The 22,762-nt window shown below is 58.2% G+C and overlaps 1 protein-coding gene across 2 annotated transcripts in view; it reads right to left on the bottom strand.

The window, feature by feature from the left end:
- The window catches only part of TMEM132B (transmembrane protein 132B), a gene marked incomplete at its 5' end in the record, with an annotated part of 80,799 nt that overhangs the window by 5,396 nt on the left and 52,641 nt on the right, over positions 1-22,762 (bottom strand). Inside the window, 6 exons of one of the 2 annotated variants that reach the window (XM_081123239.1) lie at positions 619-810; positions 2,164-2,434; positions 3,097-3,302; positions 5,830-5,973; positions 10,592-10,778; positions 22,262-22,408. In XM_081123239.1, the coding sequence (XP_080979365.1) occupies positions 619-810; positions 2,164-2,434; positions 3,097-3,302; positions 5,830-5,973; positions 10,592-10,778; positions 22,262-22,408 (1,147 nt within the window). The remainder of the gene's footprint in view (positions 1-618; positions 811-2,163; positions 2,435-3,096; positions 3,303-5,829; positions 5,974-10,591; positions 10,779-22,261; positions 22,409-22,762) is intronic. The other variant, XM_081123240.1, reaches the window with a different exon arrangement.

The raw sequence follows: 22,762 nt of genomic DNA, 5'->3' as shown, positions 1-22,762 counted from the left end.
TGTGGCTCAGTGGTTAGAACGCCGGCCCGAGCACCAAAGGGTCTCAGGTTCGATTGCCGGTCAAGGGCACGTACCTGGGGTGCAGGCTCGATCCCTGGCCCCAGTCAGGGCGCAGGCAGGAGGCAGCCCATCGATGTCTCTCTCCCCCCCTCCCTTCCACTCTCTCTAAAAATCAATGGAGCCCGGCCGGGCGTGGCTCAGCGGCTGAGCGTCGACCTGGGATCCAGGCGATCGGGGTTCGATTCCCGGTCAGGGCACATGCCCGGGTTGCGGGCTCGATCAATGACTCTCTCATCATGGATGTTTCTCTCTCTCTCTTCCCATCTCCTTTCCTCTCTCTGAAATCAATAAAGATATATTTTTTTAAAAAATAAAATAAAAAAATAAAAATCAATGGAAACAATATCCTCCGGTGAAGATTAACAACAACAACAAAACAGAAACGTACACACGAGGAACGTGTCTGAGGCCCTGAGCACTTGGAGACGGAGCCGCCATCGGGCGGAAGCTCCGAGAACCCACAGTCCCAGCTCCGAGGGCTGCACCGGCCTCCCCGCGGGACGTGAGGACAGAGAGTGGGCTCAGCTGACCGGGGACGGAAGGGCTCCGGGGTCTCACCTGCCGCGGGGCCTGGAGGACATCCTGGGCGGCCGCCGTGGCGACGAGGGCCCGCCGGTCGGCCCGGTGAGGCTGCAGAGAAAGAGACAGGCCGGCCACCAGCTGCACGCCCAGGTCCGCGATGGTGACGCGGTCCTCCAGGACCGTCACGGTCTTCTCAGCCAGGATGGAGTCCGAGAGAGGCGAGAGGACCTGCACAGGGAGCGGGGGAGCTGCGGCCTCGGCTCCGCGCACCGTGCGAGCCCCCGAGTGTCCCCCAGGCCTCCGCTAACTGAAGGCTCCTAGGGGACCAGGGGCTGGGCCTCTGCTCCCTCCACCTGCCGCCTGAGGACCCCACACCCACCACCGCGGCCACTTTCTCCCCCGATTCCTGCCGTGATAACAGCGGTGCATTTCCCGGGAAGAGCGTGATTGATTTTAAAGGCAACAGTGACCCAGCGCCCACCCTGGCACTAGGCTTTGGCCCAAGAGTGACACTTTCCCGACGACGACTACTGAGGGGCGAAATGGCAGAAGTGAGGTGAAACTCAGGGCAACACCTGAGAGGACCTGTGAGCAGCAACATTTAAAATTTTTATTAGCCCGGCCGGCGCGGCTCAGCGGTTGAGCGTCGACCTAGGAGCCAGACGATCGGGGTTCGGTTCCCGGTCAGGGCACAGGCCCGGGGTGCAGGCTCGAACCCCAGTCGGGGGCCTGCAGGAGGCAGCCGATCCATGACTCTCATCACCGATGTTTCTCTCTCTCCCTCTCCCTTCCTCTCTCTGAAACCAATAAAGATATATTTTTTAAAAATTAAAATAAAATAAAATTTTTATTAAAACTATGCTGCACCACGCTGGCCGGTTTGGCTCAGTGGTTAGAGCGTCGGCCCCTGGACGGAAGGGCCCCGGGTTCGGCTCTGGCCAAGGGCACGTGCCTCGGTGCAGGCCTGACCCCGGCCTGGTCGGCCCGTGGGCAGGGGGCAGCCAATCCATGTCTCTCTCTCCCTTCCACTCTCTCTAAAAAGCAATTAAAAAAATGTTCTTGAGTAAAGATTTCTTAAAAAAACCTGCTGCACCATTTCTGCATAATGTATCCCTCAAAATTGGCTAGAAAATCGTGTTACTATTACTACAATAGAGTGGAGAGCCTTTAACTGTCGATTTTTTTAGTATTTTTAAAGCAAATACATGTTCTTAATACTTTTTTGTCTCCTGTGCGGGGGATACTGTAGCCAAACGGTGGGCCCTCCGGGTTCGGGAAATAAAACCGGCCCTCGCAGGCCCTACCGCGTTCTCCGGGCCGTGCACAGAAAGCCCGCCCCCGGGAGGGGAAGGCTGCGCACAGCGCGTGTCTAACTTAGCCCGGGGAAGAGAAATTCGGCGTTTTCCCTAAACCCCTCCAAAACGCAAAACCTGATTCGGTTCCCGATGATTAAAACTGGCGCGTGCACCTGCAGCTGTGGCTCCCCGGGGGCCGCACTCGAACTCGCCCAGGCACAGCGGCGCCCTGGGGACGCTCACCCCCCGACGGGGCGGGCGGGCGGCGAGGGGGCGGCGCCCCTACCTGGACGGTGGTGATGCCCGGCTCCCGGCCCGCCAGGGTCCGGCCGTCCCGCAGCTGGGCCACGCGCGGCTCCTCCACCTTCAGGAAATCCGCCACGAGGTCGGTGATGTCGAACTGCCAGTCGGGGCCCAGCAGGTAGCTCGGCTGCCCCGCGCCCGGCGCCTCGGCCGCGAACTGGGTGAGCACGCGCAGCAGGGCGTGCTGGTACTGCAGGGCGCAGCCCCGGCCCCGCCGCTCCTCCTCCTCCTCCTCCTCGCTGTCCCGCGCGGGCCTGGGCGCGGGCCAACCGCAGCGTCACCCCGGGCCCCGAGGGGCGCGGCCCAGGCCCGGCCGCGGTCCCCTCTGCGCGCGCCCTCCCCCTGTTCAGGGCCAACTGGCCCAGGGACGTGCTCCCCACAAAGAAGTCGGGGTTCGGGGCGGCTGCTCTGCGGCTGGGAACAAGCTCCCCCGGACTCCCAACCTCGCCTCCTTCAAACGGGTTTCAGGGAGGGTCTGGGGACCACGGAGGAAGCTCCAGGAGGATTTCCCGGCGGCACCTCACGGTGGGTTTCCGAAGAGACGGGGGACGATCCCCGCTGACGGGGGTTTCAGGGGGCCCAGGGGCAGAGCACTGAAAACACACTGAGCCCAGCCCTGGCTGAAGGGTCCCGGGTTCGAGTCTTGCCAAAGGGCATGTACCTGGGTTGCAGGTTCGCTCCCGGCCCTGGTTGGGGAGCTTGCAGGAGGCAACCAATGGCTGTTTCCCTCCCTCTCTCTCTAAATATCAATAGAGAAACCATCCTCCCGTGAGGATCGACCGAAAATCAAAACAAAGCTGAAAAATTGCCCCCCTTTTATTTTCAGTCCCGACTCTGTCACAGGGAGGGTCTCCGCGGGGTCCCTTCGCCTCCGGCCAGGCCCGGCCCAGGCCCCGCCGTCCCCCCCGCCCCTCACCTCCTGCTGGGGGCCACCGGGACCCGCCAGCCCTTGACCTGGCTCAGCTCCGTGTCCGAGATCTCGATCTGCAGGGGCAGCCGGGGCGCCCACACGGTCACCTCCAGCTGGGCGGTGAAGTGCTGGTGAGTGAAGCTCACGGTCGTGTCCAGCCTGCCCTTCATCTCCTTGCCGTTCACGAACACGGAGTCGCAGCGGTTGGAGACCTTGGGGGGCGGGGACCCCGAGAGGCGTCAGCGGGAAAAGCAGAGCGGAGCCCACAGTGAAAGCTGGGGACCCGGGGGGGGGGTCCCGCTTCCCAGCCGCCCGGACAAGCGGAATCGGGGGACTTGAACTAAAGGGACCCTGGGCACTAATTCGTGACAAACGCCGATAAAGGGGCCCCGGGAAGACCAGCCCCCATTAGGAAATGCTGACGGGTGAAACCACCAGCGCCACCGGACAACGTTACGTGGCCTTTGTTGCCGCTTTTTGCGCGCGTGGTTTCCCCTTAGCTTTTTTAGGTACTCGACCCGCCACTAACCTACCCCAGTGGGACCAATGTCATGCGTCCCCCTACCTGACGGGGCACAGGAGGCAGCCACACACATTACCAAAAAAATATATATACTGTACTTCAGTCCTGGCCGGTGTGGTCAGAGGGTCGGCCGGTGGACTGAAAGGTCCCGGGTTCGATTCCGGCCAAGGGCATGCGCCTGGGTTGCAGGCTCGACCCCCACCCTGGTCCAGGTGGCGCGGGAGGCAGCCCATCGGTGTGTCTGTCTCACGTCGATGTCTCTCTCCCCCCCTTCCACTCTCTCCAAAAAGCAATGGAAAAAATACCCTCGGGTGAGAATTGAAAAAACACACACAAAACACACACTTCACTGAAGCCGTAGAGAGGATCCTTTCTGAACAAACAACAGAGCCCTGCACGCGATTAAAACCCTGGTAGGAAAATACTTGCAAAATGCACTAAAACGTGGCTCCCGTCCCATATTTTTTTTTTTTTTTTTTAATTCTATGTCATTTATGTCCTAGCGACGAAACCAACATTCTCGGGCCCGTGGGCCTGAGCCCGGCCCCTCCTGTCCCAGCCTCGGCCGCTGTGCCGGCCCTGGGCCCGGAGCTGTGGGTAAATCTCTACGGCGGGCGCCTCCGCCCTGGGTCACTAGCACCTCGTTTGACGGAGGCGGACGCTGGGCTCAGGGAGGCGAAGAGGCGGGTCCAAGATCCAACGGCGAGGACGGCGGAGTCGGGAGGAGCCGAGGTCGCCTGTCTGAGAGCCAAGCCAAGCCAAGCCTCCCGCATTTTTAAAAAACATATGTGTATTTTTAATTGATTTCAGAGAGAGAAAGGGAGAGGGAGAGATGGAAACATCCAGGATGAGAGTCCTGATCGGCTGCCTCCTGCGCGCCCGGTGCTGGGATCGAGCCCGCAACCCGGGCATGCGCCCTGACCCGGAATTCGACCTGGATCCTAGGTCTTGCTCAACGGCCGAGCCACGCCGGCCGGGCCCCTCTTCTCTCCTCCTATCGCCCTGGATCAGTTCTCACTCGACTCCTACCCTTGGAATCTAAAAAAGCAGGAACCTGCCCTGTCTCCCTCTCGAGGGCCCTTCAAAGGCTTGAAAAGAGCGGCCGGGCCCCCTTCCCCCCCCCGGGCCTGCTCTTCTCGCCATCAGGCCCGACACTCGCACCTTCAATCATTTCTCCTGTGATTTCATTTCAAGGGCCCTCAGCCCCGGATGCGCGGTGACAGGACACAGTCCAATTCCCCGCGGGCCTCTCATGCCCAGGCGGACGCGGGGCTCTCAGCCCGAGTGGCGCGGGGAGGCCCACCGCGCGCGCGTTTCTATAGAGAGCGGGACGCAGGGGATGGCGCGCATTCCCCTGAAACCCGGCATCGGGCGGCCAGCGGCGCGCATGTGACCAGAGCTGACAAGTGTCCTCCAGCCCGTGGGGGGGGGACGAGAGCTGACCGAGGGCAGGGGCCCAGGCACAGGGGCCCCCAGTCAGCTCCAGGGGAGGGACCACACAGACCAGGGGGCCTCTTCCTGGGGTGCCGGTGAACGTGCCCCATGTTGAGAATGGCCTGGGATCCGAACAGGCCCCCACGAAGAACATGAAAAAAAAAACAGCCACGGGCCTGCTCCTGGCTGATTCAGGGCCATCGGTCCAGCTCGTTCGAATGGGGAGCCCAGCAGAAACGTCCCATCGGGATTCGCAACCTGCGAGCTGCGCTCACCCTGGTCACACCCAAGGCAGGTGGCACAGGGAGGAGCTTTGTCTAATTTAAGTCATTCGTTTTCATCTATATTAACAACAGGCTCGGGCAGCAAGCTCAGGGACTGCGCTCTCACAATGAGGGAAATCGGTACTTAAGTTTGAAACATGGAGGCATTTGAAGAAAACGTAGTGAGTAAGTGATATTATCTGGCACAGCAACAACTGAGAAGGTGGTGTGGGAGTGGCTAAAATGAGGGAAATATTGTCCTGTGAGCAGACGCAGGGGAAGAAAATGATTTCTGGTCAAGATGAAGGCCGCGGGTCCCCCACTCCGGGGGAGGGAGGCAACGCACCTGCCGGCCGCCTCCTGACCGCACCCGGTCACCCGGCTCCAGCCCGCGGAGCCTGGGAAGCTGCTCGGTCAGAGCCAGGCCCTGGGACAGGAGAGGCCCGAAGGCCCGAACCCCAAAGGCCCGAACCCCAAAGGCCCGAGCCCCTGGGAGGTGCGGGGACAGTCATGCGGTACCTTGATGGCGTCCTCGTCGGCAGACCTGCACTCCACGGCCTCGGACACGTCCACCACGGAGCCGTCCTCCTGCACGGCCACCACCTTGACGGGAACGGAGACGGCCTTCCCGGTGAGGACGGCCGTGTTCAGGATCTCCGTGTCCTGCGCGGGGGACAAGGGGCGCGTGTCAGCAGGCGGGACCCCCGGCGAGCGCGGGAGGGGACGGGGCGCGAGCCACCTCCTTCCCACCGGGGGCTTCCTCCTGCAACTTGGAGCGACAGCCTGTGTGTCCTACAGGCTCGTCTCACACACGGCGCGAGAGTCCTTCCCAATATTTGTCACCCAGACCTCCGAGCGTCCCCCAGATGTCCCTCCCGGCCCAGGTTCTGCGAAGCCTGGTATCATGTTAGTTTCCCACTCGCCCTGATGACAACCCGGAGTCCCGCGGGCTCCAGCCCCACCACTTATCTCCCACCTGTCACCTGCCACCACCTCGGCCCAGACGGCTACAAGTGTCTGGGTTGGAAACTGGCTCGACCCTGTTCCCGTATCACATGGATCCGGGGTTCCGGGAAACCCGAGCCCAGCGAAACGACCCAGCGCGGGTTCAGGTGCCGCTCGCTTGGTAGCTGCCGTCTCCGGTCGAGCGACGCGGCGAGCTCAGGGCTACTTCTCTGCAGGGACCCGGTGACCAGGGTCCACCGGGGCCAGAGTCTCTCCCTCATTTGCATCCCCGGGGAAAGGGGCCACGTGACATTTTCACGGGAGGGTCTCGGGTTTGAATTCCGGTCAAGGGCATGTACCTGGGTTGCAGGTTCGATCCCCGGCCCCAGTCGGGGTGCTTGTGGGGGGCAGCCAATCGCTGTGTCTCTCACACATCGATGTTTCTCTCTTGCTCTCCCCCCTCTCCCCCCTCTCACTCTCTCTAAAAGTCAATGGAGAAATATCCTCAGGTGAAGATTCACAGCACAGAGAAGGTTAAGTAAAACATGAGCGTCGCAGCATTAAAAACGAGATGCAGAGAAGGGAGCCCCGAGGTGGATGCACCCACGCGGGTCTCCAGGCCGGGACCGAAAGGCTGCCTCCGTTTTCCTCTTATCTGTGTCTGTGTTGAGCTGATGTTCTGCACCGAGAACAAATGTTTGGAAAGATGAGATCGTTTGCCTGAGTCGATTTCCCATCGCTGGCCCGGCGGGAGAGGAGGGCCGCGCGTGGAGGGATGGAGGCTTGGTTTCCGTGCCCGCCCAACCCCTCAGCTGCCTGCAGGATGGTCCCCGAGCTGCAGGGCAGGCAGGGGTGCTGGCTGAGGGAGGCGACACCTTTCCAAGCTGCCAGGCGCCAGGTGCCAGGCGCCAGGTGCCAGGCGCCAGGTGCCAGGTGCCAGGTGCTGTGCGGAGCACTGGGCGGGGCTGCAGGAGGGAGCCTCCCTTTCTCACACGTGGGGAAATCGGGGATCCCAGGTGAATAAAGGGCCTGATGCGGTTTGATGAACTGGAAGAGGTTTGATGAGCTGGGAGAGGACCTGCCAGGGGCCGGTGTCCAGGGAGCCTCCTGGGGGAGGGGAGCGCAGGGCAAGCGTGGCCACAAGCTGGTCTGTGAGCGCCACCTAGTGGGAGCCCCGGGGACAGTGTCCGGTGAGTCTCTGTTCAAGAAAAGGGACTTTTGAGCCCAAAAGGCCAGGTGGGCCGTTTGCAAAACCAGAGCTGGTCAGAGGACGGTGGGCTGTGCTCTGCACTGGGCCCTGCAAAGGGAGATGTGTCGTGACCCTTCCTCGCATGTCCCTGGAGGGGCTGGGGTGCAGCTGGGGTGCATGGGGCCAGGACAGGGGCCAACAGTGAGTCACACGCTTCCCCTGTTCTGACTGGTCAGTGAACACCCCCTCTCCCCGGTCCAGAATATTCTGAATTTCACCGCTGCTCCAAGGTGTCTCCCTCTTGAAGCGCACTGAGTACCGGCGAGAAGGAGCCTCTAACATTCATCACACATGTATCATGTGACCAGCACTGAGCGTGTGGTGTCCTCTCATCCTCCAAGGACCCTGACAAGGTTATTCCAGTAGGAACTACGTCGCCCATTTTACAGACCGGACAACCGAGGCTCAAAAGCCGACCTCGTGGAGATCACAAGGCTGAAGAGCATGCAGGTCAGTGGGAACTGAGGCGGCCTGACTTTCCTTAAGCTCCCAGGCCCTGCATCTGCCCAGCTGTGCAGAGGGGCTGTCCCTTTACTGAGCAGGACAGAGGTGGCAAAGTCACTGCACTGGCAAGGACATTGGTTGTCATTTCCAAGCAGGAGTCTCCACTCGGGGGAGGCACCTGGAGTCTCAGGCCCACAGACCCTCGTGCGCACCCACGACCCAGTGCACCCTGTGCAGGATCGCAGGAGAGACTTCTGTTTCAACAAGAAAATTGTTCCTCAGAATACGGGCTCCTGAGGATGTCACCACGTTAAGGGCGTGTAAAACAGGAGCATAAAGCCTTCCCACAATCGCTCTTCATCTTGTCATTCGGGGCGCATCACCCCAGAAAGCAGAACGATTCCTGAGCAGGAGCCTCGGACGGACGGGCCACTCGGTGATGTTCTCACGGATGGGTCATACATATTAACGGTATCGACAGAGCCTTCAAAATGCATCCTGTCACAATCCTGCCGCCACAGAGACACCGGAATCCCGTCACTGTCCCTGCCTGACAGCCATCAGTGTCCCCCCTGAACGTGCGAGGCTGGGTCCCGTCTTCCCTTCCACCTTCAGAAATTCTGTATCAGCCACAGTTTTCCCGAGTAGACGCAGGTCAGCTGCACCAAACATCTTAATAGGCTTTTCCTTCCCTTTTCCCACTCAGCTGGCTTCAGCTCCCTCTCCAAGAGCAATCCTTTTTATACGGTTACTTTTTAAATGTAAGCTGGGAAATGACCTGACATCCAAGTCCAGCCCGGGGGCCACGGTGGTGACGGGTCTGGCGACTATACCGCTCGGCGTGGGTGGTCGGCCGCCTCCCGCCCGTTAGAAGTTTTCCTCCACCCAGCCACTCACAAAGGGCACAGCTTTCATCTCGTCCGACAAACACAGCTCTTTCTGGTCACTTGTGAAGTGTGCCCGCTGGACACACATTCTCGACAATTTCAAATTGCTCCTTTCGGCGGTGAGTGGCTGGATCAATCAGGGGCAACCGTGTGTGCGTGTCACCAAGGAAACAGAACACGGTGCTCTTTCTAATACATAAGAACCTAAAAGACAGAGCTGCCCGAGGGTTATTCTGGACACGCGCTGCCAGGTGCTGTCCCCCAACAGGTAATTGTACCGACAAACGTGTCTGAATGGAAGGAGAGGACCGGGGGGCCTTCTGGACGGACTTGCCAAGTCAGATTTCACCTACAGAACCTTCCAGAGACCTGGCACCTCTGTCCTGGCAGCATCTGGTCAGCGCTACTGAGCATGAGTGTTTTGTAGCTGAGTTGACCGAACAGCTAATGGCCCTGCAGAGCTGTATCCACAAGGTCAGTCTCCCTGGAGGTGTTGAGGGGGACGGGCTACGCTGCCCCAAACACCGCCCAGATCTAAGTAGGCAAGTGCCTGTCACATGCGGAGCCAACTCCTGCTTCTGGCACCTGTCCTGGGTTAAATAGTGCCACCCCTGCCCCAATTCACATCCACCAGAACCTCCAAATGGGACCTTATTTGGAAATAGCATCTCTGTTCATGGAATTAGTTAAGCTGAGGTCATACTGGGTGAGACGAGGGTGAGTCCAATGGCTGGTGTCCTCATAAAGAGAGGACACAGAGGCAGGCACTCCAGGTCCAGCTGGTCAGTTCCCAAAAAGATTCTTTTAAAATTGGCATTTTCAAGTTTGCCAATCCTCAAGCTACCTGGGAAGCCTCAGGGCAAAGCTGATTGACCGGGGGGTTCGTCACTCAGCACAGAGAAGCTCTGTTCCTTGAAGCCATTTCCAAGCCACTCTTCACAGTGATCCAAGAATTACACTGTGATACATGACCCCACTCGACTAATCCAGGAGTTACATTGTAACACATGACCCATCAACCAATCCAAGAGTTACATTGTAACACACGACCCATCAACCAATCTGAGTTACATTGTAACACATGACCCCATCAACCAATCCAAGTTACACTGTAACACACGACCCCATCAACCAATCCAAGAGTTACATTGTAACACACGACCCATCAACCAATCTGAGTTACATTGTAACACATGACCCCATCAACCAATCCAAGTTACATTGTAACACACGACCCCATCAACCAAACCAAGAGTTACATTGTAACACATGACTCAACTCGACCATCCAATCCCAGCACTTTATCCAGCCAATGGGAATTAAAGCCAAATGCAAGAAATCGCGACTGCTGGAAGGTCAGCCAGCCAGGGAGTATAGTCAGACGCATGCAGTAGGTACAACACAAACAACCGCCTCCCGGAGAAGCCTCTGTCCCCACCACGTACCCCCAATGTCTCTCAAATAACTGTAATCGGATATGGACACAGGTTAAGACAATAAGAACAGGGCCTCCCCGGGAGTCAGCTCAGCCAGATCCGCAAAGAAAAGGGGACTTACACAGCAGACCCTAAACGGTTTCCAAGGGGGCACACGGAAAGCAGCCATCCAATGCAATTCAAGTGTTTTCCTTGTTTAAACACCACATATCCGGTGCCTGGGAAGTCACAGGTTATAAAATGCTGCCTGTCTGTGGGATATTAAAAGCACTCAGAGAAAACTCCTCAGGGACACTTTTCCCGAAGCGGGACTTGCTCACCATGGCGAGGGGGACGATGCCCACGAAGCTGGTCTGGCTCACGAAGATCTCGGAGACCACGAGCTCGCTCGCAGAGTCCTCTGCTGGGTACTCCGCCTGCCATGTGATCGGCTGCGCCCCGGCCAGGCCACTGCTGTTGTCCACTCCAAAGTCCACTTGCAGGATCTCAGAGAGGGAGCCGTTCACTCTGGAAAACAGACCCGCGTTAAAGGGTCACTTAGAACCCGAGACTCAGCGCAGTAAATTGTGCCCTGGCCAGTTTGGCTCGGTGCTTGGAGAATGAAGGGTTGCAGGTTCTATTCCGGGTCAAGGGCACGTACCTGGGTTGCAGGTTGGATCCCTGGTCCTGACTGGGGCACATACAGGAGGCAACCAAAGGATGTTTCTATCTCACATCGATGATTCTCTCTCCCCCCCACCCCCACTCCTTCCTCCCTCCCTTCCACTCTCTAAAAAAATAAAACAAAACCCCGCCGATTGACATGAGAAACAACACCACCAGCTACCCTGGGCTCCGGGCTGGGATCTCCTTAGCTTTCCTGCCCACCGGACATTTGATGTCTGAGCCAAAGGGAAGGGACAGCTCTGGTCACTCTCCTCACAGAGGTGGAATGACAGGGAAGTGAGGACAGGGCCGGCCATGGGCCCCATCTGACCACGGGACCCAGCGAGGACAATCGTCCCGCACGCCCTGCAGGAAAGAGGGAGCCGCCTGGATGACAGGGCACAGGGACACCCAGGCTGAGGATGGTCACACAGCTGTGAAGGGGGCCTCCAGGGGTCCCCAACAGTCCAGCTCCAGAGCCAACATCAGAGAGGCAGAAAGTCACACTCATTTGTGCCTGCACCTTTGTCGGAAGAGGGCTGTGTCCCCAGCTCTGTGTGGGGTCCAGTGACATGGACGATGGGACAGTGGAGAGACATACAGCCAACTCGAGTCACATTTCAAAGAGTCTGCTCCTGACTTTCTCCTGCTGTGGGGTGCAGGGAAGGAAGGGCCTCATTAAAGGGGGATCCCGCCACTGCCTTGGGCTGCTGGGCTCCTCCCAGTGAGAGCAGCTGCTAACGAAGCCCAGGTCCCGAGGTCGAGCCCTGTGCACGCTGGTCGGCTGGGTTCCCCCAGCTGAGGTGGCTGCAGAGGGCACCTGTGTCCGGCTCCCTGCAGGCCGCCCTGGTCACCTGGGTTCAGCCGATGCCGTGGGCACCAGTTTGTCCCCAGCCCTGCTGCTTCCCTGCTGAGACGCAGGAGCAAAGCCCTCACCAAGGGTTGCAGCAGGCTCCGCGTCCAGGGGACCGTGACAACGAGGCAGCCGGGCTGCGTTCGAGGAGGACCCAGCAGAGCTTGGGCCTCAGGTGAGCTGCCTGCAGGACGCAGGTCAGAAGGCCACCCCCTCCCCCCCCCGGCAGCCTGTAAACACGGGGACGCCCGGCTGTGAGGACGAGGGGAGCTCACTGCTCCCCAAGGTGCAAGGAGGGTGAAGTTCACGGACAGCCGGGAATGTCCCCCCAAATTTCAGACTTGACCACCTGCTTCGCCCACAGCCCGTCGGGTGTCGAGGGGCATCTCAAACGGGACGCTGGGGTCAAAAATCAGCTTCGAAGTCTTGTGACCTTCAATCTACCCAGTGGCTTTTCGACAAATGTCAGCGGGGCGGAGACTCGATGGACAGACAGGGCTCACAGGCCCCTGTCTTCCCAAAATGTGTAAATCTCCCCGATCGAGGCCCCTCCTTCAGGACACAGGACACTATCCTCCCGCCGGTGAGTTCAAGCCCCGGGACCCCCGCCCTCCTGGGCCCAATGAATTCATCATGACGACCTCACACTCTTCCCTACGGCCAATTACTCCATAGCAGGGGTGGGAGCCTTTTTTCTGCCAGGGCCATTTGGATATTTATGGCATCACTCTCGGGCCATGCAGAATTATCAGCTTGAAAATGAGCTGTAGAAAAGCTCCTAGAGTTACTGAGTTTTGAGTCCCGCCTGCGGCTGCCTCGACAGGGCCAGACCCAGACCCAATGCTTCTGCGGACTGTACGTGGCCCGTGGGCCGGGCGTTCCCCACCCCTGCTCTGTACTGATGAGACCTTAGGTCAACCGCAGTTACGACGGGTTCTGTGCCTGCAGCTCCTCTGACGGCTCCGCTGTGACACTGTCTGTTCAGCAGACACAACAGAGTCTCGCTCCGAAGGTCTCCCCACGGGATCAAGTGGAACTTTGATTAAGAGACTAATCTGGTCGAGAGGCGAGTACAAACCAGAATCGTGCACGAAATACCAGTGTAGCAACTGGATTTCTTTGCCTCACAAGGCTGCTCATCTACCCAGTTACCGGAGGCAAGAGCTAGAGCGCCCGGGACTCCCACGCCTGGGCCCCGGGGACACGGACACGGAGCCCACACGGGACCCGGCTCCAGCGTTTTGAATGTGTCCGGTGCCCACGGCGCCTCCATCTCATTTGCACCGTCGGGCCCACCTGGGCCTGTTCTCCGGCAGGAAAACGACTCCGCGTGACGACGGGTCTGGTGTGAGTCAGCCCGGGTCAGAGCCTGGGAGGAAAGAGACCACTAATTGGCCCGAAACGACAGAATGAAAAGTGGCGGCTGCCCCGGAGGCCACACTGGCTGCAGTAATGAGGAGCTGGGGCTGGGGGACGGTGTCCCCCACATACCCCGGCACCGGGGAGAGGCGCGAGCACACCGGGAGATGGCACGGCTCAGGGGGCAGGGAGGGCGGGCAGGTTTTGGTCTCGGGCTTAATGTCCCAGTCAAGAGAAAGCCCGTCAAGGTCACCACCTGCAAAGCCGGTCTTACGGCAACGGCGGCCTGCTCTCCCTGCTGTCCGCTGATTCAGCCCCATGAGGGACGCTAGGGAGACACCTCAGTGCTGGAGGACAGGGGTCAGTGTTCCTGATGAGGGGACAGCAGGGCAAAGGCCCCGAGCTGATGAGTGTGCACACACGTCCTGCGCACATGCACGCACACACACGCACACTCCTGCACACGCCTACTCTAATGCAAACACCTTCTCTCCTGGCTGCATCAGCCAGCAACGCATCCCGGGCTGGGCGGCGAAAACCACCACAAGCCCTCCAGCAGCTGGCCCCGGGCCCGAGCAAAGTCCAGAAAAAGAACTGCCCGGCCAGGCCCAGCCGACACCGCAGATGCAGATAATTACACGCTAAGTAAACGGTGGTTATCTCGGGGGACTGCATTTTCCACTAATTTGCTTCAGACCAACAACTGATACATACTCTCGATAACTTGTTTCTTTCGCACGTCTGTGTCCTGGCCGGATGTTCAGGACAAGGTCAGGGGAGGTCAGAGCCGCGATCTAAGGCACTGCCTGTCTTCTTTGCTAACTTTGATTTTCTATCAAATACAATGTTTCCTTTAGAGTTCTGAAGGCTACTGTCTATCACCATAGGAAAGCTCCTTCCCATTTCTGCTTGGCTAAGACTGTGCACAAACGGAGATTTAAAATAGGAACCGCTCTCATTCTAGGAGCCCGGGCAGCCCTTTCTGGGCAAATGAGAGCTTCCTCCCGCGACCAGCGTGGGAACCTGTTGCTTCCTCCGGCGACCACCGTGGGAACGCGCTAAACAGCTTACAGCGGGAGAGACAAGCCCGAGACGCAGAGAATATTCAGACGATAATACAGGTCGGCGCACTGGCCAGTGGTGAACACACAGGGGGTGAGTCATGTTCAGCAGAAGTTCCAAGGAGACCGTGAGCTTGGCTTAAAAAAAAAAAAAAAATTGGGCAACAAGCATTTCCGTGAGAGCAGAGCAAGCGACAAAGACACAGCGTGAGGACAGAAAGCATGTTTGGCGAGGGCGTCAGAGCCCCTCCGCGTGTGCGCCTCACCGGTTCCCCCTCCGGGACCCGTGGGAGGGCTACGCTTCCCAGCCCCCCGGGACGCCACGTCCCCGTGTCCTAACCAGTGAACGGTGGGGACAGGTCACGCGGGCCCCTTCCAGGCTTGGCTCTGAAAGCATCCTCTGAGAGCTCCTAAGGTTTCCATGGCAACCTCAAAGATGGCACGGCCACAGGCACAGCGTCCAGATGGCACAGGAACGGGGCAGACGCAGCCGGCGCCCCCGACCACGGCCCGGGCTTGGACGCGGCTCAGAAACTCCGTCCAGGCCTCGCTGGGCTGCGCGGCGCTGCGGAGAGCTGAGGCTGTCACAGCCGCGGCCGTTAGGGATCCTAATTGATACAAAGGGCTGCCCTGGGCCCTAAGGATCCAGCAGCTGCAATCGCTCCAGACGCGCCCAGCAGTCCCAGCTCCAGCCTCCCACGGAAGGGTTGCGGGTTCGATTCCCGGTCAAGGGCACAGACCTGGGTTGCAGGCTGGACCCCGGGGCCTAGTGGGGGCTCGAGCAGGAGGCAACCAGTCGATGTGTCTCTCTCCTCCCACCCCGTCCCTTCCACTCTCTAGAAATCAATGGAAAAAAATATCCTCGGGCGAAGATTAGCAAAAAAGAAACAAACAAACAAAAAGTTTATCTGTCTTGTTGCGTGTCCAGCAGGGATCAGCCTGGTGCTTCCTCCCGGGAGGCAAAACAGTGCCCACGGGCCACCGTCGGCGGTCACCCCAGGACTATGGACAGCCAGCCCGAAAAGCCCAACACACTGACCACCTGGCCTCTGGAGAAAAGGTGTCGCGATCCCTCGGCCACGGCCTGTGGTCACTCCAGGACCAGCCACCCGGAGGGGAGTTTCGGAAAGTTCCACGGGAGCAAGTAAACGCTCCGACCTGACGTTACATGCAAACCACACACGACGGGACGTGGCTCCACCCAGCCAGGAAGGGGTTGGAGGTTCACGTGTGGACATGATCTGGTCCAACAGCCTTTTTAGGAAACTCAGAAAATGGGAAGAAATACGGACATGCCTCCAGAAGAAAAAAAAAATCGCACGCACACACTTCCTCTCTGCGATTCGCACGTTTTCCTATTCGAACCCACAGGCGCCGACACATCCTTGGGCGTGTCTCTCAACCCCTTTAGGAAAGTCCTCTGCGCCTTCCTGGGCCGGGCAGCATTTCAGATCTGATTTATTTTAGTGATTTAAGTACAAGCTGTGATTTCCACAAACGTCCCCCGGCGACAGGCTCCCCCCGTCAGCCTCGGCGCTTGGCCCCAGTTCCCAAGACGGCGTTTCCCACCTGTGGTCTCTGCGTCCCCCCTTTCTTCCCTCCCCCCCAGCCGTGGGGTCAGGTCTCATTCTCTCTCCTTCCACCCCCTCGGTTTCCCCGGACCCCCGGCCCCGCTCCTGAGATGTGCGGGCTCTCCAGCCCCCGGCCCGTCAGGAAGCACTCAGCTCCGGGGCGCAGACCCGCCCGCTGCTCCCCGTTAAACTCCCGCTCGCTCCCTGTCACCCACGGAGCCCTTCCGTCCAGGCGGCCACAGGGCCTTGGGCGGGGCGGTTACTTTAAGTTTCTAATGCGTCCGTGCGGCGCAGACTCAGTTTAATTCCCCGCCGCAAGGGGGTTGGGGGGCAGGGCCACACGGAGCACGTAAAGTTTCCCTCCGCGGCCCAGGGACAGTTCCCATCTCTGTTGTGATCGAAAACAAGCATCGAAGGAGACGCCGAAAAGAGAGTCGGCAGAGGGAGCAGGAACGGCCTCGAACCCGAGCTGAGCAGCTGAGCGAGATCGCCCAGAATGCAGTGGGGTCCGCCTCCTTAAAACTCTATTTATAAATGTTTTCCTGGGAGATAAATAAGCAGATTTCTGCAGGACCGAAATGTTTTCTCTCTCACACAGTAAGCAAGGTGCTTGCAGTCGCCGTTCTGTCCCGGCAAACGCCCGTGGGGGAGGCCTGACACTGCTGGAGGGGCCAGGCCAGAGCGCCCGCTGCCCCCTTCCCGTCAAGAGGGCTGCTGGGAATGACCAGGGACATCACACACACTCACGCACACACACGCATTCATACACGCTTATGCACACATGCACACGTGCACGAACATGCATGATCACACGTGTTCACCTGTGCACGTGCACGCACACGTGTGTGCATGTGCACCCACACGAGCACGCACACACAGGCCTGGTTCATGCAGGAGTCCCCGTCCACCGCCTCCCTGCTCACGGCTGCCATGACGGCCTCCGGGTGGGACACAGCCCAGGGCGAATCCCACGTGGGCACCGCCATCGCGCCCCTTGTTTCATTTCAGGTGCCGGGTCCCGGTCAGGCTGCAGTGCCTCCTAACAGCACCGCCGTCATAATTACCCCTTGGCTGCGTGGTCTGGAAACGGAAACCTGGCGTCCTGACACGGCCCGCGGGCAGAGGCGGGTCACAGCCAGGCCCCGGGCCTGTGCTCCAACGAGCCCTCCTTGAAAGCTGCATTCAGCACCCCGGAGCCATGTGCGCCAGCCCCACAATAGTCAATGCAGCCAGGACAAGGGGAGTCTTCTGTCGGGCCTGGCCCCAGGCCTGGGCCAGGGGATTAGGACAAGCTGCCCAAACAGTAATTAACAAGACAGAGGCGACCCGGAGGGCAGCGTGATTGGCCGTGGCACCGAGACAGGCGGAGTTGGCTGCGTCCTCCGGGCCGGGGGACGGTCACCTGCCCCCATAGACTGGCAGAGTTTAAGGAGCTAATGTGCACTTGGCATCTCCAAGAGGAGAACATGAATAGAGGACTCGAAATGAGGTATTTTCCAGGCGTATTCAGCCACCCAGCCTTCATGCTGCTTCAGGGAAAGTCTCTAAACAGACCAGTCCCCTGCGTGTGACCTTCGGGAAACAACCAGACTAGAGAAGCTTTTCAATAGCGTTTCCTCACCCCTGGTTTTCTACGTACAATTTACTTTCAGGCCAAAGGTCTCCGGCAACAGCCATGTGAACCTGATAAAAGATTAAATTTCATCATGATAGTATTATAACAATGGGAGAGCTGGAGGGGGGGGCACTTAGAGATGGCAAATGAACGCCCTCATTTCGAGGCTGAGAAAATTGCAGCCCAGGGGGATAAGTGTCTGTACGTGGACAGACGCAGAGAAAGCCGGGGCCTCCAGGGCCCCCACCGTTGTCCCCGGATGCTGGGCCTGGGTTTCTGCTGTCATTTCACACCGAGGCTCCTTCCTGTCATCATTGGGGGGGGGGGAACTAGGAGATATGTCGGGGAAGCAACTCCTTCTGCAGCCTACGAAAAGGTCACCGAATACGCTCATTTAAAATTCATTCCAAACGATTTGAAAGTAAAATGCAAGCTGCAAGTTCTCACAAAATGTGAGTGAAAAAAAAAAAATCTAATGTTTGACTATCTAAGCAAGTCATTGAAATGCAAAGAAATAAACAGGGTCATTAGGAAAATTACAGGAGATGCGGTTTAAGAAAGATTTCGGTGTAAGAGATAAAAGGCAGGGTCGGAGAATATAGGACTGGTCGTTGGGCCACTGGCCATTTTAAATGCACGTAAGACAAAGGACTCCCCTAAAAAGTGAAGGAAAGTGACCGACTAAAGAATACCTGATGCAGACGTGAAAAACTCGTACCCAAGGCACATAATGAACATCTATAAAGCGATAAAGAAATACCGACCTGCAGCCAAATGCTACGAAAAGGGTTTTCACAGCAAAGGAGATACAAATGGGCGATAAACATATGAATAGAGGCTCCAAGTTGCTAACAGTCCCTGAAATGAAAGTCGGGACATTAAGGAGATATTACGGTCACTCATCAAACCGGGTACAGTGAAAAACTGGACAATACCCAGCTGAGGCCGAGTAACGTCCAGCAGTGAGAACCCTCGTCCATCGTCGCTGGGAGGGTTCGATTAGCAGAGCCGTCTGGGAAAACAACTGACAGCTTCAAAATATTCAAAGCCGCCCGGGCCGCTGGGGCTCAGTGGTCGAGCGTCATCCAAGCACCAGGAGGTCCCCGGTTTGATTCCCGGTCAGGGCACATGCCCGGGTTGCAGGCGGCTCGATCCCCAGCAGGGGGCGTGCAAGAGGCAGCCGCTGATGTTTCTCATTGATGTTTCTCTCTCTCTCTCTCCCTTCCTTTCCCTCTAAAATCACTTTTTTTTTAAAAATACCAACACTGAAGCCAAGTCAAGAGCCGTCCCCACGGGCACCAACTTTGTGAGTTACTCTCAGTCAGCTTCCTCAATCACCCGGCAGACATTTGCCATTAAGGCTCCAATTTAAAAATCACCAGGCTGGCGGATTTGGGAGAGAAAGCCTCCGATTTCCTCCAACTCCATTTCTGCCCGAATAAGGGAACTACATACATTAAACCCCACGGTAGAAATAAAATCCACACTCCGTAAGAAAGGGCACGTCGGCATCTAAATGACCGGAGTTCCCGAGAGAAACGCTATCCTCGATTTTTGTTTCACGAAGGCCCGGCAGCGCACAAAATCGGCAAAGCGGCGACCAAGGCTGAGCACCCCAGAGCCACGCACGATCCTACAGTGTCAAGGGGGGACTCGGGGAGGCCACCGAAACCCCACCAGAGTGATGCCCTGGGGCAGAGCTTCTCTTAGGCACCACCCCCTTCTCCTTTGGAGGTAACGCCGCTGCTGAGAAAGGAGCCCTGGGCTGAGACTGACCTGGCATATATTTGTAGAGCATCTGCTATGTGCCAGGCACTGTTCTAGAATCTTAAACTCTGGGCTCAGATCCCGGGTCCCCCAGGCAGAGGTATGGGAGCCTCGCTGTCATCTGTGGGTGGTGGAGCTCACAGAACTGCCTTATTCAGTGGGGATATTTCAGGGATGAAGAAGGTCGTACACAGCACAGGACCCGGCACACAGAAGGTGCTCAATCGGTGCTGCATTTAGTAGGATCTGCTCCCAATAAAATAACCCCTCCCACCTTGGCCCCTCTCCCGGACTCCAAGTGCTCCCACCCAGGTCCACCCTCCACAGAGGCAGCCACTATCCAAGTTCTGCATCAGAGAACATTCTAGAAGGTTAACACCATTCAGTGTTAATATTACGTAGAGAATGGCTTACGTAGAAAATGTTTCTTTTGAAGCACTTTCAAACTCCCGCTCACCCTTTAAGGACCGATCAAGTGTCACCTCCTCTGAGATGCCCTCTGGATTCCTCCCCATGGAACACACCGGCTCTCTCCCTAGTTCCCTGGTCCTGGGCAGTGACTGGGCGGAGCACCACCTGCTGGCCGAGTTCGCCATCTGGGCATCTGTCTCCTGCACCAGGCGCTTGGGGCATCTTGAAAGAGAGCCCGACACCACCCCACCCCACCCCCGCCAGACCCCGCTTCTAAAACATCCGTAATACTTTCAACACTAAAGATAAATTTTTAAAAAAGAAACCTTCTCTAAAACCTTGCGTCCTGACTTAAATACCATGAGTATAAAAATGTAGAGCATCTTTTCAAATTTTTTATATTTGACGTCAAAAAGCTTTATTAATAAGCAATAAAAAAAAAAAAAAAAAAAAAAAGGATTGTAAAAGTCCAGCCACTTGTTCAGAGTGTCGAACACGGTCAACCTTTGACTCTGACCTTGATTTCACCTTGAGCTGGGTTACAGTCACGCGGGCTGTTCTGTGTCTGCAGAGAAACCTATTTGGGGGTTTCAGGCTTCCCGCCGATGGAGGGGCACAAGCCCCTCCTCCCGTGAGCCCTCTGAGCTTCCCTCCGCCTCTGTTCCAGGCGAGAACTCGCTCCAGCCTGTGGTTTCCAACAAGATACAAAGTAGCCGCTCATTCCTCCGAGGTGCGGGTCCCACCTGCCGGCGGAAACCCGTCAGCCAGCCACCTGGTCGCGGGCCCTCCGGCCGCACGTGGTCTCCGCGCAGACAGCCTGTCATCGCTCTCCCGTCCCCTTCGGTTCCCCGCTATCTGTTCCCAACACTTTCAAACGTGCTTATTGTGTCTCCTCTTTTGGAAACACCAGCCTTTATCTGGAGGTTTTCATCTTGATTCCTCCCGTTTCCCCCCACAATGAATGTTCATTAAAATATTTTAAATTAAGACCTTCGCGGCCTCGCCGGCTGAGCGCGTCGGGTCTCCCCGTACGACACATTTTCAGTTCTTATCTCGGAATTTCAGGCAGCTCATGCATTATATTCTATTAAAACCTCGATGCCGCCCCAGGTTGTCACCGCTCGGAGATCACAGCTCTCCGCGGGCTGTCTCGTGAGGGGTACACTCACAGATTCGCTCTGTTGGCGGCGAGCGCGGCCCACGAGCCTGTAATTCGCACCTCATTTGATATCGCCATTCAGCAGAGCAGCGTAAAAATGAGCAATTATTTATTTAGATTACGGCGCGGGCGTTCGAGGGACGCGGGAGGTGCGCATAAATTGCGGGGCCTCCGCCTTCCAGGAACCGAAGGAGAGGGAGAGGGCGCCGGGAGGCGAGCCGTCGGGAATCACTAACTAACTGCAATTACGTGACCACTTCGCTTCTCCCGTAACCTTTTTATCTCTCCCACAGAGAATGAAACACTGACGCTCACAAAACCGAACATGGGGTGGCCACGGGCTGTTCTTCCTTGAATTTAAAAACGTGACCACTTGGCCCTGGCCGGTGTGGCTCAGCGGTGAGAGCCTCGGCCAGTGCACCACAGGGTCAGGGGTTCGAGTCCCGGTCAAGGGCACGTAGTGGGCTGCAGGACTGATCCCTGGCCCCGGTTGGGGCTCGTGCAGGAGGCAGCCAGTCGATGTCTCTCTCTCTCCCCCTCCCTCCCTTCCGCTCTCTCTGAAAATCAATGGAAAAAAATATCCTCAGGTGAGGATTTTTAAAAAAATAAAGCAGGCAGCCCAGCCGGGCGTGGCTCAGCGGTTGAGCGTCGACCTCGGATCCAGGCGATCGGGGTTCGATTCCCGGTCAGGGCACAGGCCCAGGTTGCGGGCTCGATCAGTGACTCTCTCATCATTGACATTTCTGTCTCTCTCTCTCCTTCTCCTTTCCTCTCTATGAAATCAATAAAGATATATTTTTTAAAAAATTAAAATTAAAAAAATAAAGCAGGCAGAACAGAGCTCGGGGTGAGGCTGGCTGGGGCCCCCGCCAGAGACAGCACCCACCCCGCTCCCACCCACCCCCTTCACTCGTGCCCCCTCCGTGCCTAACACCTTGGGCCTCAAAGGGGTTAAACGCTCGAGGATCGAGGAGAGAGACCCGGCTATGACAACGGGAGATAACAGGTCAGTGAGAGGAGCAGAGGCCGTCGGGTGAGAGACCTTCCTGCCCGTCGGGCGTCCCGGGCGCACCCTCTCCGCGTCCCCTCCGCCCCCCTGGCCGGCTCAGCCCATAAAACCCAAGTCTGCCGAAGACGCCCGCCGGCCCTCAGCGCCAGGCTCACCCACCCCATCGTTCCAGAGCCACAGGCCAGCACCCAGGGGTGACATCCGCGAAACCACGGCATGAAGCCCTAGGAGACCGTGACTCAGCGGCGGGAGCTGCCGTCGGCGGGCCCACAAGAAAAGAACACGTCCCGCTCGCCTCTTACACCCCTTCTGTTTTCCCCATTTCTCCCTTCAACGGCCAACAACAACAATAAGTTGTTCAACGGCGGTTATGGAACCGGCCCCGTGACAAACGGGAGCCTGGGTCGTGGCTGAGACCCGAGCCCACGAGGCGGCGGGTGGGGCGCGGAGGCCTGGCTGTGCTCGCCCCTCCGCCCGCCCGCAGCTCACGCGGTCGCCCCGGCCCCCCACCCCCGAGGGCGCCCGGGGCCGCCCGCTTACCTGCCCCGCCGGTCCAGGTCGCGGCCGGCGCAGGCGAGGGTGGCCGTCGCCTGGACGCCGCTGTTGTCGATTTCCTCCTGGACGGCCCACTGGTCCTCGCGGCTGACCCTCACCGCGGCGATCCTCACCCCCGCCGCCGCCTTGATTCTGTGGGTGGGAAGGGGGCACACGTGAACCCTTCTTTCGAAACAGGGGGCGAAAGCGTGTCACGAGGGCAGAGGCCCCCTCCTCCGAGGGGTGTGGGGAGCCCGGCAGCGGGCGGCTTCCCTTCGAGAACTAAGTGTTTCTGTGACTGTCGCAGGAGCCCAGCGTTTGGAATATTTTTCCCATTGATTTTTAGAGAGCGTGGGAGGGACGGAGGGAAAGAGAGAAACATCGACGTGAGAGAGACGCCCACGGGCCAGGGGCGCAGCTCTCACGCCCCCGAGAACGCCTGTGCACCGGGCGACGCCAACCGGGCCTGTCCTCCGAGGCTGTGACCCCCGGGTCAGGCCGGGACCC

Source organism: Miniopterus schreibersii, assembly GCF_964146895.1.
Source record: "Miniopterus schreibersii genome assembly, chromosome: 20".
Classification (NCBI taxonomy): Eukaryota; Metazoa; Chordata; class Mammalia; order Chiroptera; family Miniopteridae; genus Miniopterus; species Miniopterus schreibersii.
This window is presented reverse-complemented; position numbering and strand designations above follow the sequence as displayed.